We start from the raw sequence: 27963 nt of genomic DNA, 5'->3' as shown, positions 1-27963 counted from the left end.
CCTTGAATATGAGCTCCAAAAAGAACCACTACAATTAATCAGTGAAGTCTGAAATGGAAATGAGACCAGGTGCTCAAGAGTGGTTTGCTTGCAAAGGAGAACTTATTGATTGGTCACCAGGAAGTGAGGGACCTCCTAGACTAATACCAAGGAGTCAGACCTTTCTACGTCATAGACATTCAGGACTTGTCTGTCAGGAAAAACCCTGAGTGTGAGAGCGAGAAAAGCCTGTTCATCACTGTTGATGTTGGCTAAATTCCTCACCAGAGTTGGCTGGCCAGTTTAGGTAGGCCTGGGCATTGCTGCCAGCCTTGCTACCTTCACCTGCTGCAACAGGCAAGAAATGGTAAGGAAGCCAGAGTCATTTGATCTCCTGCATCAAAGGAAGTCATATGGATATGAGTTTTGTACCTCAGACCCGTCCTGTCCCTGCTCTAAAAACCAACAGACATCTCTGTTTTGCTCATTAGGAACTACTGACTCCTTCCTCACCCCAATCACAGAGGAAGCCTTTCTCTGGAGAGCAAGCTGTGTCAAGGGCAAGCCCCGGGCGCAGGCTGGTGGATCAAGTCTGGTCTTTTGTGAGGAGACCGGGAACTGGGAGCGGGTAAAATTCCGAGTTTGAGAGTCACCGTCCGGTGGCTGTGGGAAGGGTAAGCTACTTAGCTCCTGCGGGCAGAAGGGTCTGGGGGGGACAGTTCTGGAGCTGGGTCAGAGTCCACGGGGAGTTGCTAGAGTGAGTGGGGCAGAGGGCTCTCCTCGTCGGCCCTTTCTGGGAGTTAGGGAAGAGGGTGAGGGAAGGGGAATGGGTGAAGCTTGGATACGGTGAAGTCCTGCAGCGGTGCCTGGGCCCGGTTCCCGAGGCCCGGAACGGTCCCGTGACCAAGGGTGGGAGCCACCTCTTGCCAACGCCCCTTCCCCAATTCCCAGGGCATCGGCGCCCCCGGATCCGTGGCGAGACCTTCCGCGCGTGCGAAGGCTCCAGGGAGCGTCCCACGTAGAGAGAAAGGGACGAGCTGGGCACCGCCGGGCCCTTTCCGAAACCCTGGGGTCCACTGTGGCAGGAAACGCACCACCCAACCTCAGCATGTCACCTCGGGGAGGAGGAGCCAGGTGGGTCGTCGCAGCTCCAGGAAGGGCTGCCGGGTCCGGGGCTTCGTAGCCTCTCGGAGGACAGAGGAGACTTCGGGCCAGGCCCGCGGGGTCCGGCGCCTCGGGGCTCCGGGGGTGAGGAGCCGCGCCGGCCGCGTGGGGCTCCCGAGGGTGGGGAGCCGGTGCCCGGCAGTGCCCGGCGGGCGGGCCATCGGCTGCCCGGCCCGGCGCCCGCCTCCCCGCCCCCCGGCTTCCTGCGGAGGCCGCGGCCGCCATGTTGTTGTGGGGCTGAGGCGGCGCCGGCGGAGCCGAGCGGCCGTGACAGGCTGCGCAACAGGTTCGCGGGCGGCGGCCTGACGACCAACCGGGCGGCGGCCGAGCAGGGTCTCCCGGCGCCCGCCCGCACACGCGCCGGGAGTGCTAGGCGCGCGGGGTCGCGCCTGACGTGCAGACGCGGCGGGGACGCCAGGTGGGTGAAGCCGCTCACCCGGGCTGCCGCAGGGCGCGGGGCAGGTGCGGGTGCCGCCGCCGCCGCCGCCGCCCGAAGCTTGGCGGGCCGGGCTGTGGCGGCGCGCGTCCCGGACAGCCGGGGCGGGGGTCGGGAGCCCGGGCGGCCCCCGCGCTAGGCCCCTGCCGGGTTGGCCGCGCCGGGCGGAAACCTCCGGCCCCGGGTTCCTGCCCCCGCGCCGCCGGGCGGACGCCGGGCGGGCCGGGACCCGCAGCCTGCTCCCTGCGGCGCGCCGGGCCCCAGCCGCGCGCGGCCTCGTCGGGCAGGTGGCAGAGGCCACTGGGGGCCTGGGCGACGTGGCCCCCCGGCTTCGGGGCGGAGGCAGAAGACCGGCTTAGGGGCACCCGCACGCTTCCTCAGGGACCCATTTTATTTTGGCGGAGTGGGTTTTCCCCTTTGGTAGTGGTTGGTGCAGAGGGTCAGGTGAGCCGCATCCCGGTGCGTCAAAGTGGCCCGAGTCACGGGAGGACGACGGCAGGAGGATGCTGGGCGTCCGCGCTCGCCGGGAGCCAAAGTTGGGGAAGGTGAAAATCCGACCTGGGCGTTGCTGAGTTCCAGGGTCTGCCCGGGGCGCGGAGAGGTGTGATCTCTGAAGCCAGAATAAAGTTTATTGCTCATAAAAACGAGAACGACGCCTGCCTGTGCATAATGAATGGGTAAACCGAGACTGAAACTGCAGAGGGCTTTCGTTCTGCAGAAATAGGCTCTGTTGGATTTATGGATCTTGTGCTTTGTTGCTGAACTATTGCCGAGAGCTAGTAGGCTTCACTTGAAACGCAGATTCATAGTGAGTTAAGAATATTTTTGACAGAGCCAACCTCTTGATGATAGGAATTAAGGTTAGCACAGAGATTAGGGCTTTACTCCGTGCTCCTGGTCTGTTTTGCTAGTGTTGACTTGCTTGTGCAGAGATAGGCAAGGTGTGACTTGAAATTTTGTGTTGTTAGTCAGCTTAATTTAGGTACCAGGACTGTACGTTAAGCTTCTTAAGCCTCTCAAAGAAATTAATGGCCACACTCTCCGTGCGTGCGGGTAGTACTGTATTGTTATGCAGCGATACATCTTAAAAAAAAAAAAGTGATAAGACCTAGAAGCAACCGAGAAACATCACACAAAATCTTTATACGAATTAATAATGGAATCCTTCACAATTTGAAGTTAGTAGCAACTCTGATGTGCTCACCTTTAGGTTTGGAGGCCGATTCTGTGATTGCCTTAAATTTTTAAAGTGGTAGTTTTTTTGAAGAACACTGGGGTTAGGGGATGTGTATTGCTGCTGTAGTACTAACAAGCAGCTGAAAAGCTTGCATTTTTTTTACCCTTTAATACATTCAGTAAGTATTCCCTGTGTTCACTTTTATATTGAAAAGTAGACTGGTTTGAGAAAACTTGACCAGTGTTAGTTCAACACATCTCAAGGCTCAAATCCTGATTTCTCCCGAGTATGAGGAAATATGTTAGGCTCATTCTGGGGATTTATGACTTAAAATTTTTGTATTTTCATAAAAATAGAATACACTAATTACCCATGCTTGACAGCTTTCAGGGTTTTCTTTATCCATCTCTTTCATATTTTCCTATTTTTATCTTTTAACCTATGTAGTTAGTATATCTCTCTTTAAAAAGTGGAAAATTTCTTACATAACCTTAGGATTTTTAGTATTCTGTGTGTGTATACACATACCTGTTTGGAGAAAGATAACTGGGGATCAAAACCAGGGGCATTCTGCCGCTGAGCTACATCCCTAGGCCCTCCCTAGGTCCAGACAGGTTCTCACCAAGTTGCTGAGACTGGCCTTGAATTTGCAGTCCTCTTGCCTCCTGAGTGGCTGGATTACATGTGTAGGCCATCACACCCCTTGGATTTTTAGTTTTAATATATCTTTAATATAGTGTTTCACAATTTTCTATCTTTTTAATAAGAGAGAACATTTATCAGCCATCTCTTTCAACTATACTTTCTTAAGTATTATAAGGTGTCTATTGTGGTTGTCGTTTTTAAAGTACTTAACTGATTTTAGGCCCTGTGCTATTTTTTACATAATTATTTAAACTCATCAAGACCCTAGAAGTAATTACTGTTCTCCCATCAAATAAATAAATGAAATGTTAACCTGGAGTTTAACTGACTACATCTCTGAGCTTCTAAGTACAAGAGCTAGATTTCAAGCCAGGATCCTTCAGCACCTGTGTCCACTCATCTTGGTTCAGGGAAAAAAAAAGTTATATGAGCATTCAATAATTATTTATTGAGTGAATGAATGAAAGTACATACTAGGTATTGATAAATAACCAACATTTTTTATACACTGTACTTATAAAACATTTAAAGTTTAGAAATGATTTAGAATAAGTTATTTACATTACTAAAATGTGAAATACTACCATTTAACAGTACATTTCCTTGTTTCACTTTTTAGTTTTTGGTATTGGTGATTGAACCCAAGGGTACTTAACCACTGAGCCATATTCTCAGCCTTATTTTTAATTTTATTTTGAGACATGGTCTCTCTGAGTCACTTAGGGCCTCGATAAATTGCTGAAGCTGGCTTTGAATTTGCAATTCTCCTGCTTCAGCCTCCCAAGGCACTGGGATTATAGGAGTATGCCACCACACCTGGCCTGTTTTTAAAATTTCTCATTTATGGGAAAGTTTGTGGAAAAAATATTTTGAAAAACAGGCCAAGAAATTGTGAAAGGCAGGATTCCACGTGTAAAGCAGAAAAATAAGAATGTTTAGAATTAGTTCTGCAGTTGCATAGATCTAAAGCAGAAGATGCATTAGAAATGCTCTTTTTCTGCTTGAGTTCATTTTTTAAGTTTGTACCACCCTACAGTTATTGAGCACAGACACTAATGTTTGCGTTCTCTTGGGTAAAGCATGCATATAGATATTCTTAAGAAAGAGGAACTTAACTGGTCTTAAAGGATATGAAGGCAGAGCGGAAGTTGGGGAGGAAGGGAGGAAACTGAACAGAACTAGGACAGTGAATACATCAAGAATTAATGTATTTTCACAATTCCTAAGAGGGCAGCCTATTTCATTTGAAGAATGTATAGTAGCATTTAGAGAGATTCAACTAAAAAGAATTTTACAACTACATCAGAACACTGAATAATTTAGTTGTTTACTGTGGAGCTAACTCAGTAGTGATTATGGTGTAGACATTTAGGGGTCTACTTCCAGATGGTAGACATTTAACTTGTCTTATTTAACCAACTGTTTTATGTTTTCTGGATTCTTTTATTTGTGAATGTATGTTTATTTTAGAAAAAGTATATGTAGTTTAATAAAAATTTTGCATATTGTCATCATAACTATACTAGATGAGAATACAGGCTCTCAAATTTGACCTCCTACCCCTAGCCCCAGTACTAAATAACTGTATGACCTTGGGCAAATTACTCTAATTCTCTAAGTTACTGTTTCCACATCTGTGAAATGGGGATAGATCTCATATCAGTGCTGTACGTAATGGGCTTAGTAGAGTGACTGCTGCTTAGTGTAAGTGGGTAATGTTACCTGTTGTTATTCCAACTTGCTCAGTCAGAAATTTCGAACTAATTTAGCTTATTTCTTTGTTTGGGGGAGGGAGGGATCTTTGTTTTAATAACTGGGAAAGAAATTAGCTTTTTGCCCTTCATTTTAATCTTATCAAAATAATCCATATAGGAAGTCTGGAAAATAGAGTAGAAGAACTGACACATATTCCTATCTCCTAACACCCAACAAAGCATCTGCCCATTTAGTCCCTTTAATATCTATTACTTTGGATTATCACTTCAAAATTTTAAAATTCAGGTGAAAAGAGGACTTGATTAGAGAGATTGATGTTGGGAAAGAATAGTATCAAATTGCGCAGGTCCAAATAGATAAGGAGCCCGCTGGGTTTCCACTGACCCCTAGGAGGGCTCTGGTAACCTCTGCTTTGCAATTTCATTTTTGCTGAAGCACTGCCATATTTGGACACTTAACCACACTACTAGCCCTTCTTCCTCAGTCTTCCATCTAATATGCCTTGTGGCGCTTGTAAAATGACCACTTGAATATAAGAATTGAGAAAGTGAAGTTATTAAATCTCACAACTTATATGACATTGGTGCCTTTACTTTTTAGTAAACTTGAAACACTTTTAGGGAGTTTAAGTAAGAACTTCAAAGATTAATGAAATTTGTTGAGAGTGATATGGATGGATTGGGAATGCAAATGTAGCATTCCTTCTTTAATCTTTTAAATTAAGTCCTGAAAATCCAAGTGATAGAAGAAAAGCCTTCTTACTAGAAGCATTTTAGGTTTTCCTTTGCTAAAGTTCTAGTGAAATGCTTATAAATGGATTTTTGTCTTGCTGCAGAGACAATCTATATTGGAAGGCATTCCCTGTCCTTCCATCATTCTCAGCATGTCTGGTTCTCATTCCATTGATTCTTTCTTAAAGTTTTTACCTTCTTCTTTCAGCATCCTGGTTCCTACTCTTAGGGTTCCAGAGAGCTGAGTAACTTGGATGATTGGGTTGGAAAAGAGCCATTTAGATTAGATACCCTGTAACTCCAAAGCTCTCCAGTACCTGAGCTTTATGCTCTTTATAACATGGGGTAATTTGCATTTTGAAAGAGCACATGCTGCAGTTTACTCTTAAATCCATTGTTGATCTTGTTCTTTTCATGAGGTTACTTTTTCTCCTCTTTATCTTCACTGATTAACAACAACAACAAAAAAAGGGCTGGGGATGTGGCTCAAGCAGGAGCGCGCTTGCCTGGCATGCGTTCGGCCTGTGTTCCATCCTCAGCACCACATACAAAGATGTTGTGTCCGCCAAAAACTAAAAGATAAATATTAACAAAATTCTCTCTCTCTCTTAAAAAAAAAAAAAAGTCTTTCTCCCCTTTCTGCTTTAACTTTCTTTATTCCCAATTACTTTCTTTCCTCTTTAAAAGTTAAGACCAACAGAAGTTACTTATAATTCATGGTGTGGAATTCATTTGTTCATTCTCTCATTTAGCAAAAACCGAATGCTCATGTGTTAGAAACTGGTCCAAACACTGATCCTGTAACCAGTGAACAAAATATACAAAAAACTCTGCTGTAGTGGTACTTACATTCAACAAAGGGAGCAGAGACAATAATGTGTATAGAAATTAGAATTGCTAAGTGCCATGGAGAAAATAAGTGGGAAGTGTGGTAGGGAGTGTGTCTAAGTAAGGGAAGTGATTGAGGGAAGCTTTTTGTTGCCAAAAAATTAGGAATTCAAAATTAAAGGATTATTATGGATATTTTATGAGTAAATGGTTTCCCTAGTGTAAAATCAGAAACTTAACAGTATTTCAGAATACCGCATTTAAGATAAATGTTTATTATTTTAGTAGTATTATTTGGTTTGTGCCCCACAGATCACTGAATATTTCATTTTTCTATTCACTTAAGCCAGATGGAAGAAAGAAAGAAAGAAAATCTCCAGGCACATTGTGAGCCTAGAACAGAGATTTTTCAAATGGTTTAAAATAGATGCTTTATTTTGATTTTTCCTAAAAGTGCTGCATTGTGTTTGTTTTAAAATTCTATTGATTTTTTATGTGTACTATTTTTTATGGTGCTGAATAATAAATGTTCTGTGTAGAAAATTGGAAAGCTGTAGAAAAATTTAAAGAGCATAATAGTCACGAATAATCATATTACCTAGAGATAACTATTGTTATTTTATTTTATTTGTTTTGGTACCAGGGATTGAACTCAGGGGCACTTAACCACTGAGCCACACCCCAATCCCTTGTTTGTATTTTATTTAGAGACAGGTTCTCACTGAGTTGCTTAGCACCTCACCAATTTGCTGAGGCTGGCTTTGAACTTTCAATCCTCCTGACTCAGTCTCCTAAGTTGCTGGGATTACAGGCATGCACCACCGAACCCAGTGAGCATTGTTAATATTTTGATAGATCTCCTTCTAGGATTTTTTCTTTGCAGATGATAGAATGAATTATATCATGTATTCTCTTATGTAGCTTACTATTTTTTGGGGGGGGGCAGTTTTGGGGATTGAACCCAGGGTCTTAAACATGCTAGGCAAGTACTATACTATTGAGCGACATCCCTCACCTGTTGTGTAATTTACTTTTTAGCTTATTGGCATTATCAAAACTATATATGTATCTACAATATCCTTTTTTTTTTTTTTTTTTGGTACTGGGTATCGAACCCAGCGGTGCTTTACCACTGGAGCCACATCCCCATCCCTTTTTATTTTTTTGAGATAGTCTCACTCAGTTGCTGAGACTAATCCCAAACTTTTGATCCTCCTGCCTCAGCCTCCTGAGTTGGCTTTACCCTGCTACTACTGAATATTTGTAATATCTAACATTTAGTAAGTATTTAGTATATCCTAGTTATTTTTTTGAGATACTATATGTATTTTTACTCATTTAGTCTTTAGCTTCTCTGTAGCAGGTGTTCTGTTACTTACTTTACACTTGGGAAAATTGAGCAAGGATAGGTTTAATAATTTGCTTAAGATCACACAGCTAGTGATTGGTAGATCTAGGATATGATCTCAGTCTGACTTTGATGCTGTGCTTTACTATATTGTTCATCTAATATTAAGGTAGTTTCTGTTTTTTGTTATTTTAAATTGTGCCATATTCAATGTCCTTGTAGCTGTATTTTCGTTCACACCTGTGATTAATTCCTTATAATAAATTTCTAGTAGTGGAAATATTGAATTAAAAGGTATGGGTATCTCTAAGGCCCATGTAAATATATCACTGAGTTGTCTTTCAGAAAAATTCATAAGTAACAAAGTATGAGTAAAACCAGTCTTGTTTCCCCATATCCTTGGAAACATTGACTTAAAAAAATCCAGTTTTGACTATCTTTTTTGAATTTCTCTCTGAGTAATTAAAAAAGGTTCTGATTTTTTCATTTTTCTTGAGAAATACTGATCTCTGCCTTTTTCTTTTTTTTCACTGACATGCTTATTTCATTTATTTCTAAGATTTTTTGCTGTTTTTATGATGTTGGGAATCAAACTTAGGGCCTTGTACATGATAGGCAAGTGCTATATCCCTAGTCCCTAAGAATTCTTATATATTAGGAGTAAAACCTCTAAGGTATAGGTATTATCCCCCTACCCCCAAGTTGTTTCTTAGTTCTTTTTTTTTTTTGGTGAGTGTGTGTGTGTGAATTTAAAAAATAATAATAGCTAACATTTATATAGTACTTCTTTAAATTTTTTTTTAAATTATAGATGGACATAATACATTTATTTTATTTATTTTTATGTGGTGCTGAGGATTGAACCTAGTGCTTCATTAAATGCTAGGTAAGTGCTCTACCACTGAGCTACAACCCCAACCCTGTATAATACTTCCTATGTTAATATATACTAATTGTTTTAATTTATTCATTTAATTTTTACAGTTTTTCCTATGAGGTAGTGCTAGAGTAGCCCCATTTACAAAGTCCTTTGACATTGTCTTTTAAATTGTCAGACTTTCTCTGTGCTGTTGGCCATTTTTCTTTCCAATTCCTAAAAATCTCCTTCCTTCTTATAGCCAGCTACTGGATACCTGTTGTTAGTCTTTTGTCACTCAGTTTAGGAGTCATTTCCTTGGGGATTGTTCATCTAATAATTTTGTACTTTCCTAAGGTGTCCTTCTTCTATCTTTTCTTCATAATTATAGCAGTTATATGGAATTATAACTTTAGGTCTTATTCTTCTTCTGCATTCCCTTCTCTTATACCTCTGATGACACAGTAAAAATTTGTTGATTTGAGTGCTCATGGTGATGCTGGTGATGTCAAGAAGTGAATCAACCATCTTAGTATATAAGTAGAAAAACTTACACTGAGGAAATAATATTGAAACTGGGCTTTGCAGGCTAGTGGGGGAGAAGGGAAAGAGGAAGAAGCCCAGGGACTAAACTTGAGTGAAAACAAGTTCTGAGAGGTTGTTTAAAATAATTTGGAGGATTACTAACCTTGCCTGTGGGAAAGTCTAAGGAATAAATCCTTTGACCCCAGTATATTTTCTGCAGTTCAGAATGTTTGAATCTTCTAGGTTGTATATCTGTACTCCCATAAAACAGCTTTAAATTTCTCTTCTGATTCCCCCCTTTATTAATGTAATGGGAGAAGTTGGAGGGAGAGGTCTGACCTCATCTTGGTAAGATTCTGAAAAGCATTGGGAAGTTTGATGAATTGATAGGCTAGTCCACTAGAAGCCTTCACCAGAAGTCCCAGAGAACAAGCCCTGAGTTTTTAATCTTTGGGGACTTCAGGTTCCTTTCCTATCTTTTTCCAGGCTGTGAACACATTTGATTAGACCTCAACTCTTTTTCTCCCCAGCCTGTTTTGTTTCTGACTTCTGTTCTGGCTTTGATAAGAGATGTTCTCTTAATTTGCTAATTTAATTTTGAGATATACTTATTGCTGGTCGTGAAGAAGAATAAATGAGCACTTAATACATATTAACAATGTAATTGTCATTTAGGGTAAATTCAATTCCTTTATAAATCTTTTTCCCCCTTTAAATTTAACTTTGTTTCTCATATGTAACTTAAACACTTTTATGAAAGCAATATATACCAGTTGTTGAAACTTTGCAAGATAGTTAAAAAAAAAAAAAGAAGTCATTCCAAATCTATCATCCCCTGACAGTTATGTTTTGGTGTCCCCTTTCCTGGGTCTTTTTTGTTTGTTTGTATCTATGTATACATATTACAATGTAACATTGTAGTAAGGAACAGTAGGTTTTACTAATTGGGATTTTAGTTCCAGCTCAGCCTATTAACTTTGTAAGTATAACAATTTCACTAAACCTCAGGTTTTTTCTTTAGAAAGTGAAGATTTCAGCCAGGTGTGGTGACACATGCCTGTAATCCCAGCTACTTAGGAGGCAGAGGCAAGAGGATCACAAGTTTGAGCAGTGTTGGCAACTTAGCCAGACCCTGTCTCAAAATTAAAAATTACTGGGGATGTAGGTCACTGATGGAACACTTGCTTATCATGTGTGAGGCCCTGGGTTCAATCTCCAGTTCTGGAATAAAAAAGTGATATCATAATAATACTTATCTTTGTTGTAGTAAGGATGAATAGGCAATATATTTGATATGACCATATCATAATAAATATAATAGTAATAATCAGGCCTGTCCATTGGTTAGGTTAACGAGGACTGCTGCTCTGTACTACTGTCTGAGTCAGGGGCACTATTAATCTTACTTTTCTTTTCTGAAATAAAATTCAGTTAAGTCTCAAAAATTTGTTTTTAACATTCCCAAGGGCCTATGAAAATGTTTAGTGAGGCTTCCTTTAAAGTGTGATTTATCTTGGGTCAGTCTTAACAATTAGTGAGTGCCTAAGGTCTGGAGACCCTCCTAGGGTGGCCCTCATAATGGTGTTATCAGTGATAGCAAGGGCTTTATTGCTTTTTGGCTACTGTTTTTCTCATAATGATAAATATACACATTTAAATTCTAAGAACATAAGCAGTTTTCATGTTATATGGTTTTTTAGTTGTTTCACATGTGCTAGGTAAGTGCTCTACCACTGAGCTACAACCCCAACCCTATATAGTACTTCTTATATCAATATATTCTAACTGTTTAAAAAATTAGTTTTATTAGGATTTAATTAGGATTTATATGGATTTGATTTTACAAGGTGGTAGCATTACACTTGGCTTAGTATATTCCATTGTTGGACACTTAACATTATTTTTATTTTTTTCTGTAATTACTAATGCTGCCATGAACATCTTTGTAAATAAGCATTTTTCATATTTACTATTATTTCCTTATGACAGATTAAGGAAATGAAGTTGGTAGGATTCTTTTCTTTTTTAAATAATTTTTTATTTGGAGATGGACATAATTCTTTCTTTCTTCCTTTCTCCCCTTATTCCTTTCCTTCTTCCTTCCTTTCTTTCTTTCATTTTTATGTGGTGCTGAGGATTGAACCCAATGCCTCACACATGTGAGGCAAGCACTCTACCACTGAGCTTCAGCCTGGGATTCTTGGTATATATTTTCAAATTACCTTCTGAAGAATTATTCTGATTTTTACTTCTTTAGGCTATGTCTACAAGCACCCAGTTTCTCTCACCATTGCTAGCCCCTGGGTATTAGCCAAGGTGTTTTTTTTTTTTTTTTTGGTACCAAGGATTAAACCCAAGGGGGCACTTTAACCACTGACCCACATCCCCAGTCCTTTTTTTATAGTTGTTGATGGGCCTTTATTTTATTCATTTATTTATATTCATTGCTGAGAATCGAACCCAGTGCCTCACACATGCTAGGCAAGTGCTCTACCACTGAGCCACAACCCTAACCACCACCCCTAGTCCTTTTATTTTTTAATATCTTTATTTTTAATTTATTTTTATGTGGTGCTGAGGATAAAACCCAGTGCCTCACATGTACTAGATGAGCACAACCTAGCCCCCTGTCCTTTTTTAATATTTTATTTAGAGACAGGGTCTCACTGAGTTTTTAGGGCCTTCCTAAGTCTCTGAGGCTAGCTTTGAACTCACGATTCTCCTGCCTTAACCTCTCTCAGACTCCTGAGCCCCTGGGATTACAGGCATATGCCACTGTGCCCAGCTTTTTTTTTTTTTTTTAAATGTAAGTTTATAAGCAGAAACAAAACAAAACTTCGTATTCATTTTCTTTCTTATTAGTAATGTTAACATTTATTAGCCAGTTTTATTTCCTTCAGTAAATTATTTGAGGTCTTAATGTATTCATTATCTATTTTAATAGCTCTCTGAACATTAAAAATATTAATTGATCATAATAATGTGTCGTGATTTTTCCCCATTTGTTTACCTTCTAATTTTGTTTTTGAAGGAATTCTTAAATAGTCATATAGATGAATGTTTATTCTTTCCTTGTGTCTTCCTTGTATTTTAGAGCTTCAAAACTCTGAAAATTATCTTTGTTTCAAAGAGGCGATATTTTAAGTGAAAGTGATGCATCTCTCCAAATTTTTCCCCATATTCATTTTGAGTCAAGTAAATAGTTTTGCTTTAATGTTTACACTTCATATCAGACAGATGGGAATAGGCTAAATATTGCCCCCACCTCTCTTCACAACAGTGGAAGCTGAGTCACATGCTATTGTTAGGTGTTTTTTCCCTTTTGTGTGGGTGAATTCTCACAAGTTCAGAGTTATTGACTGATTCTTGTAAAATCAGTTTAATTTATAGCTTCAACATAATTTTACTAACTGCTTCAGTATTAATTTATCATTATTTTCTTTTATGCCCTCTTGTTGATTATTTGTGGGCAAAACTGAACATTTATAAAAATCCATGCTTATAATTTGTGTTTAAACATCCTAAACTGCAGAGACTAAGTTGCAGAAATAGAACTGAGAATTAAATTTGTATAGAGACATTTATCTTCTTTGAAGCCAAATATTAATAGAATTAGTACTGAAAATATTAATTAAAAGTATGTTTTTCTCAAATATTTAAATGAGAAAAACATTCTTTTTTCTTTTCTTTTTTATTTATTTGTTTATTTTTTTAGTTGTAGGTGGAGACAATGTCTTTATTTTTATTTATTTATTTTTTAATGTTGCGCTGAGGATCGAACCCAGAGCCTCATGCGTGTGAGGCAAATGCTCTACCACTGAGCTACAACCCCAGCCCTATTTTTATTTAAAAAAATGTTTTTTAGTCGTAGGTGGACACAGTATATTTATTTATTTATTATGTGGTGCTGAGGATCTAGCCAGTTCCTCACATGTGGTGTAGCCCCAGCCCCAGAGGAAAACATTCATTTTTGTATAAGTGATACGACTATGTTTGTTGTTTCAGTGAAATCGTGTTGGTTAATGACTAGTTTAATTAATATTGATTAACAGTTGTAATAGCCATCATTTACATGCACCTTCTATTTGCCACATGGTGTCTAAGCCTTAAAATAACTTGGCATTTAGGTACAATTATCCATATTTATAAATTAGCAAGTTGAGGCTATATCATGGCTAAGTCCAGAAACCTGGGGGGAGTCATTGCACTGAGGTTAAGATTCAAGTTGGTTGATCTGTTTTCAATGTTTAAGTTCCATTGTATTAGTCTGCTTGTCCTCTGTGCAGTTGAAAGTATGCTCATCTCTTATAATCAAGGGTTTATGCTTGAAGAATATTTTAGTGTCTACCATGTGGTTGACTGCTTGGCACTAGGTATGAAGACGTTAATAGGAGCTTGCAGTCTAGTAGAGGCAGAAAACAAAACCTTTTAATGTTAGATAGTATTATATTAATGAGCTAAAGACAAGATGAAATGTAGCAAAGGGAGTTTTCATAGAAAAGGTGGCAGTATCATTGAGGAGGCAGGTAATTCCACAATAGAGAGGGTACATGGGAATAAGATGGAACTGAGGTGGAGTGGGAAGTATTTCAGTTCTTGAAAGGTAGGGGTAAAACCTTCCATTCTGTCTAATCACAATGGAATGAAATTAGAAATCAATGATATAATAAAAAATAGAAGCTACTCTAACACTTGGAGACTAAATAATATGCTATTGAATGATCAGTGGATAGCAGAAGCAATCAAGGATGAAATATAAAAAATAGAGGCAAATGAGAATAGTGACACAACATATCAAAATCTGGGACACTATGAAGATGGTTCTAAAAGGAAAGTTCACAACCCTGAACTCATTCATTAAAGACTAGAAAGTCTCCAAATAAATAACTTAAGATAAAATGACATCATAAGACTCTGGAAAAAGAAAAACAAATCAATGCTAAACACAGAAGATGACAGGAAATAATAAAATCAGAGAATCAATGAAATTGAAACAAAAATCAAAACAAAAGTTTGGTTCTTTAAAAAAATTAATAAAATTGATAAACCTTTAGCTATGCTAATGAAGAGAAAGAGGGAAAAACTCAAATTTCTAAAATTCATGATGAAAAGGAAATGGACACCTCTGAAATACAGAGGATAATCAGAAACTATTTTGAAAAACTTATACTCCAATAAAATAGAAAATCTTGAAGACATTGACAAATTTCCTAGAGACATATGACCTACCCAGATTGAACCAGGAGGACATGGTAAATTTAAACAGATCAATTTCAAGCAATGAAATTGAAGATACTATCAAAAGTCAACCAAAAAATAAAAGCTCAGGATGGGATGGATTCTCAGTTGAGTTCTATGAGACCTTCAAAGAAGAACTAACACCAATCCTTTTCAAACTATTCCATAAGATAGAAAGAGGGAATCTTTCCAAACTCATTCTATGAAGCTAGTATCACCCTGATCCCCAAACCAAAAACACATCAAGGAAAGAAAACTTCAGGCCAATATCCCTGATGAACATAGATAAGAAAGTTCTTTTTCTCTCTCTCCTTTTTTTTTTTTTGGTGGGGGGATGGGTACTAGGAATTGAACCTAAGGGCACTTAACCACTGAACCACATTCCCAGCCCTTTTTTGTATTTTATTTAGAGACAGGGCCCCTGAGTTGCTGAGGGCCTCATAAGTTGCTGAGGCTGACTTTGAACTCTTGATCCTCCTGCTTCAGCCTCCTAAGCCACTGGCATTACAGGTGTGCGCCACTGTGCCCAGCAAAATATTCTTAATAAAATACTCACAAATCACATACAAAAACACATTAAAAAGATAGTGCGCCATTGTCAAGTAGGTTTCATTCCAGTAATGCAAGCTTGGTTCAACATACAGAAATCAATAAACGTAATTCACCACATCAATAAATATAAATACAAGAAACACATGATTATCTCAATAGATGCAGAAAAAACATTTGACAAAATACAGCATCCATTCATTTTCAAAACAGTAGAGTGACTGGATTTTTTTTAAATCATCAGATAAACTCTTACAAAGAAGCCTCAATATGAAATATTTAAAACTAGAACTCCTCTCATTGAAGTAGTTATTACTTCCCAACTTTTTACTCTTTTTCTTTACTCCATTTTTGTTGAACCTCCTTTAAACTTCTAGAACACTAGGGAGCACAGTTTGAAGACTGCTGGGTTCTTTAAGGTCTCTCAACTCTTAAGATTAAGTTAATTCTTCAAAATTACATTACTCAAATCACAATGTCTTTAGGAGACAGTAGGAATGGTCCTATTGTAATACTGACTCTGTCCTTCTTTCAACTAGTCACTCTCTTTGGCTCAGAAACTAACTTCCTGTGTAACAGTTCCTGTCCATTACCTGTACAGTGTCATTCATTCCAAGGACACTGGAGTTCACTCACTTTGTCACTAGTCTCATGTTAGGTAATTGTTAGACAAATATTACCTCCTTTGTTACATGTCCCATACTTTGATTTATTTCCCAAGTAGTAAGAGGTCTATTCTCTGGGTTCTCATAGTATTTCTCAAATCTTTTTATTATAATGACCCTTCATATTTGATGAATGAATGAAAAAAAATGAATGGGTAGATGGTGAATAGGTATGTACTCTGAATTTCTTCCTACTGTAGAAACTAAAGTAGAAGGCACTTTTGCTCCAGTCATTCTTATACAGAACTGACTTTGATCTCTTTGGGAACTAGATGAAGCTGGAATAATTTTCTAAACGAATCAGCAAGTATAGTTTTAGAATTGTCCTTGTTTACCTACCATGTGCTGGAGTGGAGGAAACACTAGAAAGTTTTATAAAAATATACCTTCAGGAACTTGACTGTGTTGCTTTCTTGAATGTCAGGTCTTTCCTCAAATTTAAAGCAAGCTGCATTTAACTAATATGATTCAAAGTGTAATTGAAAAACCCAAACTTTCCTCATAACTCACAAGCAAAAGCCTGCAGAATTCAATGAGAAATAAACTTCTGTTTTTAAACATATACTTTATACTTAAAAGAAGCAATCAAGTTACAGAATAGCTATTTGCAGGAGACAGTTTGGTTTAATATCCATGGCTCTGGTGTCTGTCGAGTTTTGAGGAAGCAGTTTGGAGTATTATCTGCTTTGCACCAGACCTTTCTGCATGTTAGTTTGGCTTTGCCTCGTTCCCTGCTTCCTTTGCTTTGTTTCCGTGTGAACCATATTACCCATCTACTCAGTTTATTTGTTTAGCAAATAAATCTTGTTTTCTCTGGGAAGTCTCATTTATGAACTAGTCATATAGAACTAAATAAGGAAAATGTGAAATGGAAATGCAGTGAGCTAAATGAGGTTATTATGCATTGAATTAGTATTACAGACATAACTAGGAGGCAGTGACTAACTGCTAGAGAGGATAGAAGTCTTTTAAAGAAAAATGACGTTTGAGTTAGGAGTTGAAGAATCAGAAGAAAGCACCGTGACCACAATAGATGGAGCAGTTCTTTATGAAGGAACAGGGAGAGAAAAAAAAAGAAAGGTCATCACTGTTTCAAGAAAAGGTTGGTGTACCGGGGACCAAAGAATCAGGGAAAGTGTCTTCAAGTGAATGTGTTAGAGTAGATTGGGTGAGAGTCTTCATACCAAGAAATTTGAACTTTAACTTGTATTCATTGGAAGACTTTATGTAGGATAGAAATGTTAATGAGTGTTTTAGGAAAAAACTAGTAGCTCTGTGGATGGGTCCTAAAGATGGGAAACTGTTTTAGGAGGTTTTTGTTCTAATTCACATTATAGCCTAGTGATCAGAATCTCCAAATGATGGACCTGGACATCTATAGAATTGGTCAATGTTCCAGGTGATGTGATTGGGCAAGTTGGGAAACTGTTTTAAAAATAGGGCACTGGACATGCGCGTCAGAGATGTGGTTTTTGAGACCAGTTTTGCTATTTAATTTGTGAGTTTGTATAAGTCTCTTAGTTTTCTCTTCTTGAAAATTGTGCAGTTTTGTAGTAAATAATTACTATAAGTCACCATTTCTATAGTTCTCTGCTTCTGAAGAAAAATCTGACTGTAATTGAGCCACTTCTTATAATGGCTAAGATTTGTGCCACCCCCCCACCTTACTGACCTTTTGTAGATGATTTCCTACTTCTGTCCTAGCATTTCTATTTTTCTTAATATGAATACATTTTCCTAATTCTTCAAGTTATATTTGTTGATTTCTCCAAATTGCATTTGGATTATATTAAATCAAAGCAGTCTCCTTTGTTTTATACCTTGGGTTGAACCTATGATGTTTTACCAATGAACTACATCTCCTGCCCTTTTTGTTTTTATTTGGAAATAGGGTCTTGAGAAGTTGCCAAGGTTGACATTGAACTTGCCATCCTCCTGCTTCAGCCTCCCTAGTTGCTGGGATTACAGAGATGTGCCATTACATCCTGCTCTAATACATATTATCTACCAAGTATATTTTCTTGGTTTCTACAAATGGTATGGCAGTTCTGTATTATTTTTTTATAGAGCAGAAAAATCTCCACATGAATATTCTAAATAGATAACTAGCACAGTTCAAATTATGATGACTGCAAACTTTCAAAAATGCCCCTAGTAACATGTCATTCCTTCTATAGAGTAGAAAAGGGTGTTTGTTGGACAGCCACCAGGCACATAACCGAGGAGATGTTGGTTACTCTTTTTCTTCTTTTCAGAGGATTATACCAAGAGGTAAGTTATCCCCAGTTTAGGTATGTGATTGATGTCCTGTGTGTTAGGAGACAGCCTCAACTTGTTTTTCTTCTCCCCTACAAAGAAATACACCAACATTAAGTTTACCTGTGCTTACAGGAACTTATGACCTACTCATCACTAATTGCTAACTCTGTTTAAAAGAGAAGAGAAGGGAAGTTTGTGGGCTTTAGAGTTAGATTGACATCAGATATCATCCTGGTTTCATGACTGAATTTGGGCAACTAATCTAACCTCTTAGCTTCATCATCTTTGAGATGAATATAATGTCATCTGACTTGCAGGGATCTTGTGAGGAGTATGAAATATTATTATCAAGGGTGTATAAAGCTTCTTGGACAGAACCTGGAAGGTATTGGATTCTGTGAATATTAAACATGACATGTGTAGATCAATAGAAGTGTGTTGAATTAATAGTAAATACTAATTATTAACTATTATAATTATGTGAAGTAAAACATAATTGTGTTTTAAAAATGTAAAACATAGTCTTATATATCTATTGTATTTTTCAAAATTTTATTTTTAATTGCAAGTAGACTAGAATTGTTTATTCATGAGGTATTCCACAGTGGGGCAGAGAGAATTAGTCTAAATATAACATATGCAGTGGTATGCTTTAAAAATTTAATGATTCCAACAAGTTATTCTATTATATATTTATTTATTTATTTTGTGGTACTGGGGATTGAACTCAGGGCCTCACATATTCTAGGTAAACACTCTACCATTGAGCTACATGTATTCCAGCATTTTGATTTTGTTTTGAGACCAAGTTGGGTGTTGCCAGGCTGGCCTTGAACTTGCAACCATCTTTCTTTAGCCTTCTAAGTAGGTGGGATTATAGGTATGCATATAGGTGCCAGTGCCTGGCATGCTACCATATTTAGATATTATTGTGGTCAATTAGATGTTGTATACATATGTAATGTTATGATATGGTATCTGTATATGTGGAGAGCTAAATCCCACATAGGAAGCAAGGAAGATTCTGTAATATTAAGTACCTTCAGTTTATCATAAGGGATTTGCCCTTCCTGTCCATCATTTTCTGGTTAGAACCATGCCTGTGATTATTGAGCATTTACCGTATGGCACTGTTATACTGACAGAATATATGGTGACTAGCTAAAGATTCTAGATAGATGACTTATAAATTTACACCTCCATATGATAGATTAAGGCTTTATGACCATGGCATTCTATTCCCCATTTGCCTTTCTGTTTGTTCAAACCATCTTTAGTAATACACTTGCTGACATATAGACTTACGTGTTATATGTAATACTGTTGGTGAATTTTCTCCTGTTTTAAAATTGTCTTAGTCACAGAAAGCTAACAAAAGAGAGGTGCTTGCTACTGCATGTCTGTAAATAGGTAGTTACTCTGCAGGTATACATCTTATTTTGGCTTTACATTGCTTTCAGTAATTTAATATTGAGGAAGTAAAAATGTTATTCTTGTTTGTGTTGAACTACGACTCCAATTTTGAATCAAATTAAAGCAAGCTTGTATTTGTATACTCAGGAACTGGCTAGGACTGTCTCTCCCAAAATCCCAGGCTAGTGATCAGTACCCCAGCTCTCCAGGAACATGGTTTTATAGCACAAAAAGTTGCAGAAGGTGGGTGTCTTGAGTACTAACATATAACAGGATTTTGACAAGCATAATATAAAGGCAGATAGTAGGTTAATGATCTACATGGCATGATATTTCAAGGTAGGGAGTAAATTCAGATCCCAACATCAGAATTTATGCCGCTGAGATTTCAAAGAGGGTTGTTATCTGGTCAGGGGGAGCCAGGACTTATAAGGCGTCAGTAAGATTTTAGAGAGGGTTCTTATCTGTCAGGGAAAGCCAGGCATGGGTGAGTTCAAGGCATTCCAAACAAGTTTAGAAATCAGAGTAATTTATAGAAAAACAGAAATTAACTTTTCATGACTTTGTGATGTGATGGCTTCCAGTCTTAAAATGGAGTTAGCCTGGGTTCATCAGTCTGTAGAATTTCAGTATTTTAGGAAGTTATAGTCCTAACTTGGTTTATAAGACTTCCTTTTGTGTAAATTTTTTAGCTGGTCACACCTCAGTTTACCCAATCTCACAAATTCTGAGCGTTATCTCTTTGATTCCTTTTATTCCATAGTCCCTCATATCTGAAGTCAGTGAATTCTGCTTGTTTTGAACTCTTCACTGTTTCTCCAATTCATCCCATCTTTGTTCTTGCTGCCACTGTTCTAGATCAAGTGCTGGGTGTTGCTCTCAGCTCTTCTGTGATTGATCTCCCTGCTTTAGTCTTGTGCTTTTCTTCATGTTGATTGTCAATCTTAAATATAAGTTCTTCTCCTTAAAACCATGTAAAACTCTTGTCACCTACAAGTTCAAGTCCAAGATTCTGAAACTTACGGTTATTCCCAACTCTTACTCATCCTTAAAGTTTCAACATAGTACCTTCTTTAGGAGTTTCAACTACCCCTCAACAGTTTTGGCATTATTTTTCTGAAAACAAGTCCAATACCCAGAGTTCACCTTTTAAGAAAGGAATGAAGAAAACCAACCCAAATATAGATGAAGTTTCCTCCTACTCAGTAAAAGTAGACAGGTGAAGTCTAAGAGTGGTAACAGGTTTAAAGCTCCATTGCAGTAAAGCTTATTACATAAAGAAAGAATATACACTTTGGCGGGGAGGATGATATTATAATAGCAATATATAGAAAAGCTAGGAGTCAAAGGCAGTGCCATTCAAAAGTCTCAGTGAAGGTTTACTCACCCCTATTGCCCAGTCCTGGCTTATCCTGATATAGATGGATGTATAAGACTGTCAGTCCCTGATTCCATTAACCATTCTTATGTAAGTTAAATCCTTTTGCTTATCACACAGTGATATGGTTAAAATGTAATAAATGGCCTGAGCACAGTGGGACATGCCTATAATCCCAATTACTTGAGGGGCTGAGGCAGGAGGATCACAAATTTGAGTTGAATCTGGGCAATTTAGACCCTGTCTCAAAATTAAAATAAAAAGGGCTGGGGATTCAGCTCCGTGGTAGAGTGGCCTCTGGGTGATTCAATCCCCTACTGAAGGGGGAAAAAAAAGATTAAATAGTTTTCCCTATAGGGAGAAAAGCTGCTGCTAGTTGTCATGTAAATAAATGAATTGGATTTATGTACAATTTTTTCTGTTAGTCTGAGTCACTGAATAGATATGAAATACAGTCGTATTTCTGCTCATTAAAACTGAGGATTAGATTCATAAGCAAACTGCATTCACTAAGATAATAGTACCTTGTAACACTTCCTGGCTGCTAGTTAGCCAGTTTTACTGGTGACACCGTCTGTCATCATGTGTACCACTTTATGCCTGCTTTGTTTAAAATGGCCTGTGCAAATATTTTTCTTAGGCTTATAAAAATACTAATATTTAAATGACTTGGAGAAATGAATGAAATGCTAAGTGGTCTTTTGTTGCAGTATTGTTTTCCCTTTTTTCGGGGGGAATACTATGGTTTGAGCTGAGGGACACTTTACCACTGAGTTATATCCACAGCCCCCCTTTTTAAAAAAATATACATTTTATAGTTGTAGTTGGACACAATACCTTTATTTAAAAAATTTTTATTTTTTTAGTTGTAGTTGGACACAATACCTATATTTTATTTACTTATTTTTATGTGGTGCCGAGGATCAAACCCAGTGCCTCACATGTGCTAGCTGAGCGCTCTACTGCTGAACCACAACCCCAGTCCCCCCTGAACCGTTTTTTTTTTTTTTTAAATTTTGAAGCAGGGTCTCCCTAAGTTGTTGAGGTTGCCAAGGTTGATCTTGAACTTGTGATCCTCCTGCCTCAGTCTCCCAGGTAGCTGAAATTATAGAAGTGCCACATCTTGCCCAACTCCATGGTTTTAATTACTAAGCACATTACTATAAATTTGCTAGGCCTTCATTTTCCCTGGCTAGTCCTACCCTCAAAATCCATGAGACAATGCTGAATTTCAAATTTATTCACAGTTAAATGATGAAGTCAGATTTCATTCTCCCTTTCTAGATGTTATGCAAAATAACAAACCATTTATTAAATATACACTATATGTCAGGTAGTGAGTGCACTGGGTTATGTTTAATATTTTAAAAATATCCCTGCAGAGTATTTTTATATAGATGAGAAATTTGAGACTTAAAAAAAGGTTAAATAACTTTTTCATGATCACAGCTAGGAAAATAGATTGAATTTGAACCCAGAGCTATTAATTTCTGGTGGCCCTTCTCTTACTAGTAAAGAATGCTTGCCCAGCACATTTAGTTATGTTTAAATAAACGTGTATTTTAATAATTATATTTGTATTTTAAACTAGTTACTTTTAGACTTTTTTTTGCAGTGCTGGGGTAAACATAGGACTTCACACATGCTAGGCAAGTGTGGTATCACTGTGCTATAGCTCCAGTACCCTAATTTAGACTATTTTTTTTTTGGATATTTTTATTTTTTGGGATTTTTTTTAAAGAAGAGTATTATGGATTTTCATCTATTTTTACATAATTTCCCTGAGATAAATTCTTACATAGTTATAACAGCACTTCCTTGCTCCTAAACTAAATTTCTGTAAGAATGTTGGTTCATACCAAGGACCTATTTATTCAGTATTTGCTATTAAATATGTGGCTGTTTCTTTTAAATGGTTATGTATTTAAGGCAGCACCGTTATCCAACAAAATCTCCCACCCTTCCCCAAATGTAAATTCTGCCTGTTCAGCAGCAGCAGAAGCTCTGCATTGTTTCCCCTTAGAAGTGTGAACTGAAGGGGACAGACATTCCTACTGCTTATTGAACGTACTAAGCTGTGATCTGCCCTTGTTGTATTATTAATGGCACCATGTTTTTATGTTGCAGATGGATAAGAGCTAGCAAGAAAAATTCAGGACCATGATGGCACAGTTTCCCACAGCTATGAATGGTAAGGAGCTTTGTGCTTGTGGCAAGATGAGGAGGATATGGGCTTTTCTTGGTAGAGATTTAAAATATTTGTGTAGATAATTTTTCTTGACCTTAGAAATATAAAATTGAAGTATTCTTGTTGAAAATATTAATTAATAATTTATTTCAGAACACTGCATGTATCTCCCATTAGAATATTATGCAGTACATTTCACATATCTAATAAGCATGTTCTGCACTGTCATCTGGAATGTGTGCTTGTCATTGAACAGTTAAGAATAACTTGTCATTGAACAGTTAATGATATTGTGTTTTGTGCATAAAACTGGAGGACAAAAAACAGAGTGTTGTTAGGTGAAGAGTAAGGATGTTTTTGATAGTGTGATGATTGAAGACAGATGAAACCAATAAAAATTCATTTACTAATACACATATAAGATTAAGTTTTCCCTTTACAAAGCATTTTATATGATGACATATATAATTGCTTAACATGAAACATTTTAAAAGAAAATGTGTAAGTAATTTTAGTAATGAAAACTTTTAAAGCTTATGTTCTGATTCTAATTTTTTTCCAAATACAAATAAGCTACCCTTAATTCTTAAGTTATTGTGAATATTATTTAGAGTTGAGAAAAATGTACTAGATTTTTAAATTGCTAAAAATTCTAGATACTGAGTTATTAATGTTGTGGTAAATTTCATTAGCTAACTGTAGGTAAATATAAGGTTATAGAGAGTAAAGTCAATTTTTTAACATTTAAATTGAAAACAATAATATTAAACATTTTTTTAAAAAAGAGGGAAGAATCACCATTCCATCATCTTCACAAAGCAATTCTGTTTTGATGCTACCATTTAGTGTAAGGGTATTGTGATTTTTTTTTCCCTTTTCAGAACTATTATTTAAGAATTTATGTGAGGGCTGGGGATGTGGCTCAAGCGGTAGCGCGCTGGCCTGGCATGCGTGCGGCCCGGGTTCGAGCCCCAGCACCACATACCAACAAAGATGTTGTGTCCGCCGAGAACTAAAAAATAAATATTAAAAATTCTCTCTCTCAAAAAAAAAAAAAAAGAATTTATGTGAAAAAAGTCTTTCATAAGTCCCTATTAGTTTGGATTATCTGTCACCCATAGTTGAACTTAATTGTAAAAAATTATCTACAGATGCATTCTTAAAAGTTCTTTTAGAAAAAGGATTAATGTAAGCATTGCTTCCGTTGTGGAAATGGTGTGGAATTATGGAGATTGGTGCCATAGATAAATTTTTAATATTGAATAATAATTTTTTCCATAGGATGTATATATGTAAGTTTAAATTAAGGCAGTAATTTTAGTAACATGCTCTACTCAAGTTTGAGAATTTCCATGCCTGGTATGAAAGAGTTTACATTAAATACAGTTTAATTATAAGTTTCAACTTCAGGTTTTACAAACAAAATGAACATTAAAAAAAAGCAGGATGGGCCGAGGCTATAGCTCAGGGACAGAGCACTTGCCTAGCATGTGTGAGGCCCTGGGTTTGAGCCTTAGCACCACATAAAAATGAAACAAGTAAAATCAAGGCATGCTGTCCATCTACAACTTAAATAAATAAATAAATAAACAAACAAATAAATAAATAAATGGAGGGGTTGGGGTGGTTGCTAAGTGCTAGAGTGCTTGCCTAGCATGTGTGAGGCACTGGGTCAATTCTCAGCACCACTTAAATAAAATAAAGGTCTACCAACAATTTAAAAAATATTATAAAAAATAATATTGGAAACAATTGAGATATTCAATAACAAAAGAATTCTTATGTTAATAATGGTCCAAAGTGTTAGCTTACTTAGAAGTATTACATAAGAAATAAAGATAGTAGTTGTTTCTTTTGAAGAATTGATAGCAACAGAGATTTGTACTTTCCTACTAAGCTTATAAAGTAAGTGAAGATTGGAAATAACTTACGTATATCTAATTTAAGTCCGGTTCAGGAGCTTATTGAAAGCAATACTCATGTATAGCACAAAGGCTTCAAAAGTGGTATTTAGTCTTCTAATCAATCCTTAGACATAGTTTATTCAATTTTCTGATGCTCAGAGCTATTGGGACTTGTCTGTAAAGTGTGCCTAGATTCAGTTGTTTGTCTTAATGCTTCTGATATAGTCCTCCAATTTTTCCATGAATATACTTTTGCTGAGATGAACTAACTCCTTTAAAAAATTTTTTTTTGTAGTTCTAGATGGACAGAATGCCTTTATTTTATTTATTAATTGTTATGTGGTGCTGAGGATAGAACCCAATGCCTCATGCATGCTAGGCAAGTGCTTTGCCATTGAGCTACAGCCCCAGACCAAACCAGAGCCTTTTTATTTATTTATTTATTTATTTAAATATTTACTTTTTGGTTGTAGTTGGACACTATACCTTTATTTTATTTATCTATTTTTATGTGGTGCTGAGGATCAAACCCAGGGCCTTGCACTTGCTAGGCGAGTGCTCTACCACTGAGCCACCCCAGCCCCAGATCCTTTTTATACTTCTTTGGCGTACTACAGAACTGTGCTATTGTAGTGGCCTCTAGCCCTTCAGTTTCAATTCAAATTAATAAAAATAAAATTAAATTAAAAATTCAGTCTGCATTTCAAGTGCATGAAATAAACACATGTGGCTAGTGGCTACCATATTGTATAGTGCAGATATAGAAAATTCACATCATCTCAGAAAGTTCTTGTGAACACATATTCTTTTCTTAGTCTCTTTGCTTTACTTCTCATCTCCTTAACAGACTTACAAAGGGTGACTCTACTACTGGTGTCTTTTAAGCTATCTTTAATCATGGTAGGCTTGCTTTCTGCTTTTCACAAATTTGAAAAAATTGAAAATTCAGAGGGCATGATAGGTGAGCCTTCTGATAAATGTTGATACCAGTTGATAGTATAGTGTGAGGTGTCTTATTTCAGCTTAAAATTGTGGAGTACTGAAGACTGATTAAGTGAGAAAGAAATTCTGAAGCCCGTTAAAGGGGCTGTATCCAAAATCTGGAATAGGGGAGAAGGCAGTGGCAATAGGGACAGCCAATGAATTTAGGAAGAAAACATATTTTTAGAGCTTTATGTCCTTTTTAGAGCTCAATCTTTTCAACTGTGTAGTTAAGAAATTGCTGTGAATGGATCTGTAGAATCAAGTAGAAAATTGTACTGCATTTATAAGTTCTTTTATTTTTTCCTCCCGGTACTGGGAATTGAACCCAGGGTGCTCTACCACTGAGCCATATCCACAGCCCTTTTATTTTAAACTTTGAGAGAGGGTCTTACCACATTGTTGAGGTTGGCCTCAAAATTGTGATTCTTCCACTTCAGCCTCCTAAGTAGCTGGGGATTACAATTGTGTGCTACCATGGCTTGCACAACCTAAGTTTTTATTCTTCAAGTCCCTATACCATGTGGACCAGTATTCCATTGTATTTTAGAGATTTAAATTAGTATTAAGTCAACATGTATCATTCGACTGTTTAAACTAGAGAAAAATAACCCCTGCAGGCTATTTCTTTTTTCTTTTTCTTCTTTTTTTTAGTGGACACAATATTTTTTTATGTATTTATTTTTATGTGGTGCGAGGATCGAACCCAGTGCCTCACACATGCAAGACAAGCACTGTACCACTGAGCTATAGCTCCAGCCCCCGTGTAGGCTATTTCTGATATTTAGTTATTACAACATATAGGTACGATATAACATGTTTTAATTATGTGCATTCAGAATTATGTTAGAATACTGCCATTTTATCACCTGGCTGTGTATATTTTTATATGCATACAAATAAAAACAGGGATGACACTACTCCCTGTATAGAATCTAGCTTATAATAGTTGTTAGAAAATGTGGGTTTTTTCTTCTGCATTGATCATAAGAATGTTTAACAGAGCCAGTAGGTGAGAAGAGAATAAGCAACAGAAATCTTTATGAAAATACCACATTCTCAATTTAGAGATGACTTGGGGGAAGGGGATAGAATATCAGTATATTCCTAACATGATTATCTGAGAATGTGAAGGGTTGTTAAGCTTTTTAAGGAAATATTAGACATCAGCCCCCAAACTTAAGTGAGTCTGCCTTTCTCTATGGCTTCTGTATGGCTTACAAGACAGAATTTTTTTTACTTGAGTTGCAAAATAACAAACTTGGCTCTTTAAAAGAATCTGGTAATTACATATTCTAAATAAGAAAGAGTTGGAGTAACTATTTTTAAATAGGCTTTAAATTACATGTGTCTCCCAGTTTTGTTATTTCTGTGTTATTTCATTTCTAGAAAATTCTTGGTGCATTGATATCTTTTAATATGGCCATTTGTTTTGAAGTGTTCAAATTTGAAGATTATTCATCTTTGTACCCCATAAACATTTGTTGAATGAATGAATATGAAGGAGTCAAGGTAACTAATTGTTCTCATAAGGAATTAAGTGGTTAACATTAACAGGTAGGTTGAGTTGGCCATGTGAAGACAGGTAGCCAAGGAAAAGGAAGACGTAGTGGTACACAAGGTGTCGTACTGTGATAGGATCTGTGCTGCTGTCCTGATGCAGCAGACTGTTTTCATCTTAGGACAGCAATAGTCAGTCATTGCCTGGGGATACACAGCCATGGATGTTAGGGCAGCTCAAACCTTCCTAACCAGACTCTCCAGACTTAAAATAGTCTTAAGGTTTCTGACTAAAAAGCCTGTCAGTATTATCTGGCAAGAGTACCTTAACAGAAGGAAAAAAATCCTAAAAAAAGTCGAATGCTTTAACTTCTCTCTTTTTTTCTTTTGGTGCTGGAGATAAAACCCAAGGCCTCATGCATGATAGCACAACACTCTACCATTGAACTACACCCCAAGCCCTGACTTCCCTTGGGATAGGGT

General features: G+C 37.4%; 1 protein-coding gene across 6 annotated transcripts in view; it reads left to right on the top strand.

The window, feature by feature from the left end:
• Positions 1-229: 229 nt before the first annotated feature.
• The window catches only part of Itsn2 (intersectin 2), a 127674-nt gene continuing 99940 nt past the window's right edge, over positions 230-27963 (top strand). For 2 of the 6 annotated variants that reach the window (XM_026385032.2, XM_026388046.2), the window contains exons 1-2: positions 1391-1561; positions 23035-23098. In XM_026385032.2, the coding sequence (XP_026240817.2) occupies positions 23068-23098 (31 nt within the window). In that variant the 5' untranslated portion in view covers positions 1391-1561; positions 23035-23067. The other 4 variants (XM_026385822.2, XM_026386585.2, XM_077792092.1 and 1 more) reach the window with 4 other exon arrangements.

Source organism: Urocitellus parryii, chromosome 12, assembly GCF_045843805.1.
Source record: "Urocitellus parryii isolate mUroPar1 chromosome 12, mUroPar1.hap1, whole genome shotgun sequence".
NCBI lineage: Eukaryota > Metazoa > Chordata > Mammalia > Rodentia > Sciuridae > Urocitellus > Urocitellus parryii.
The sequence above is the reverse complement of the archived record's forward strand: the minus strand, read 5'-3'. Positions and strand labels throughout refer to the sequence as shown.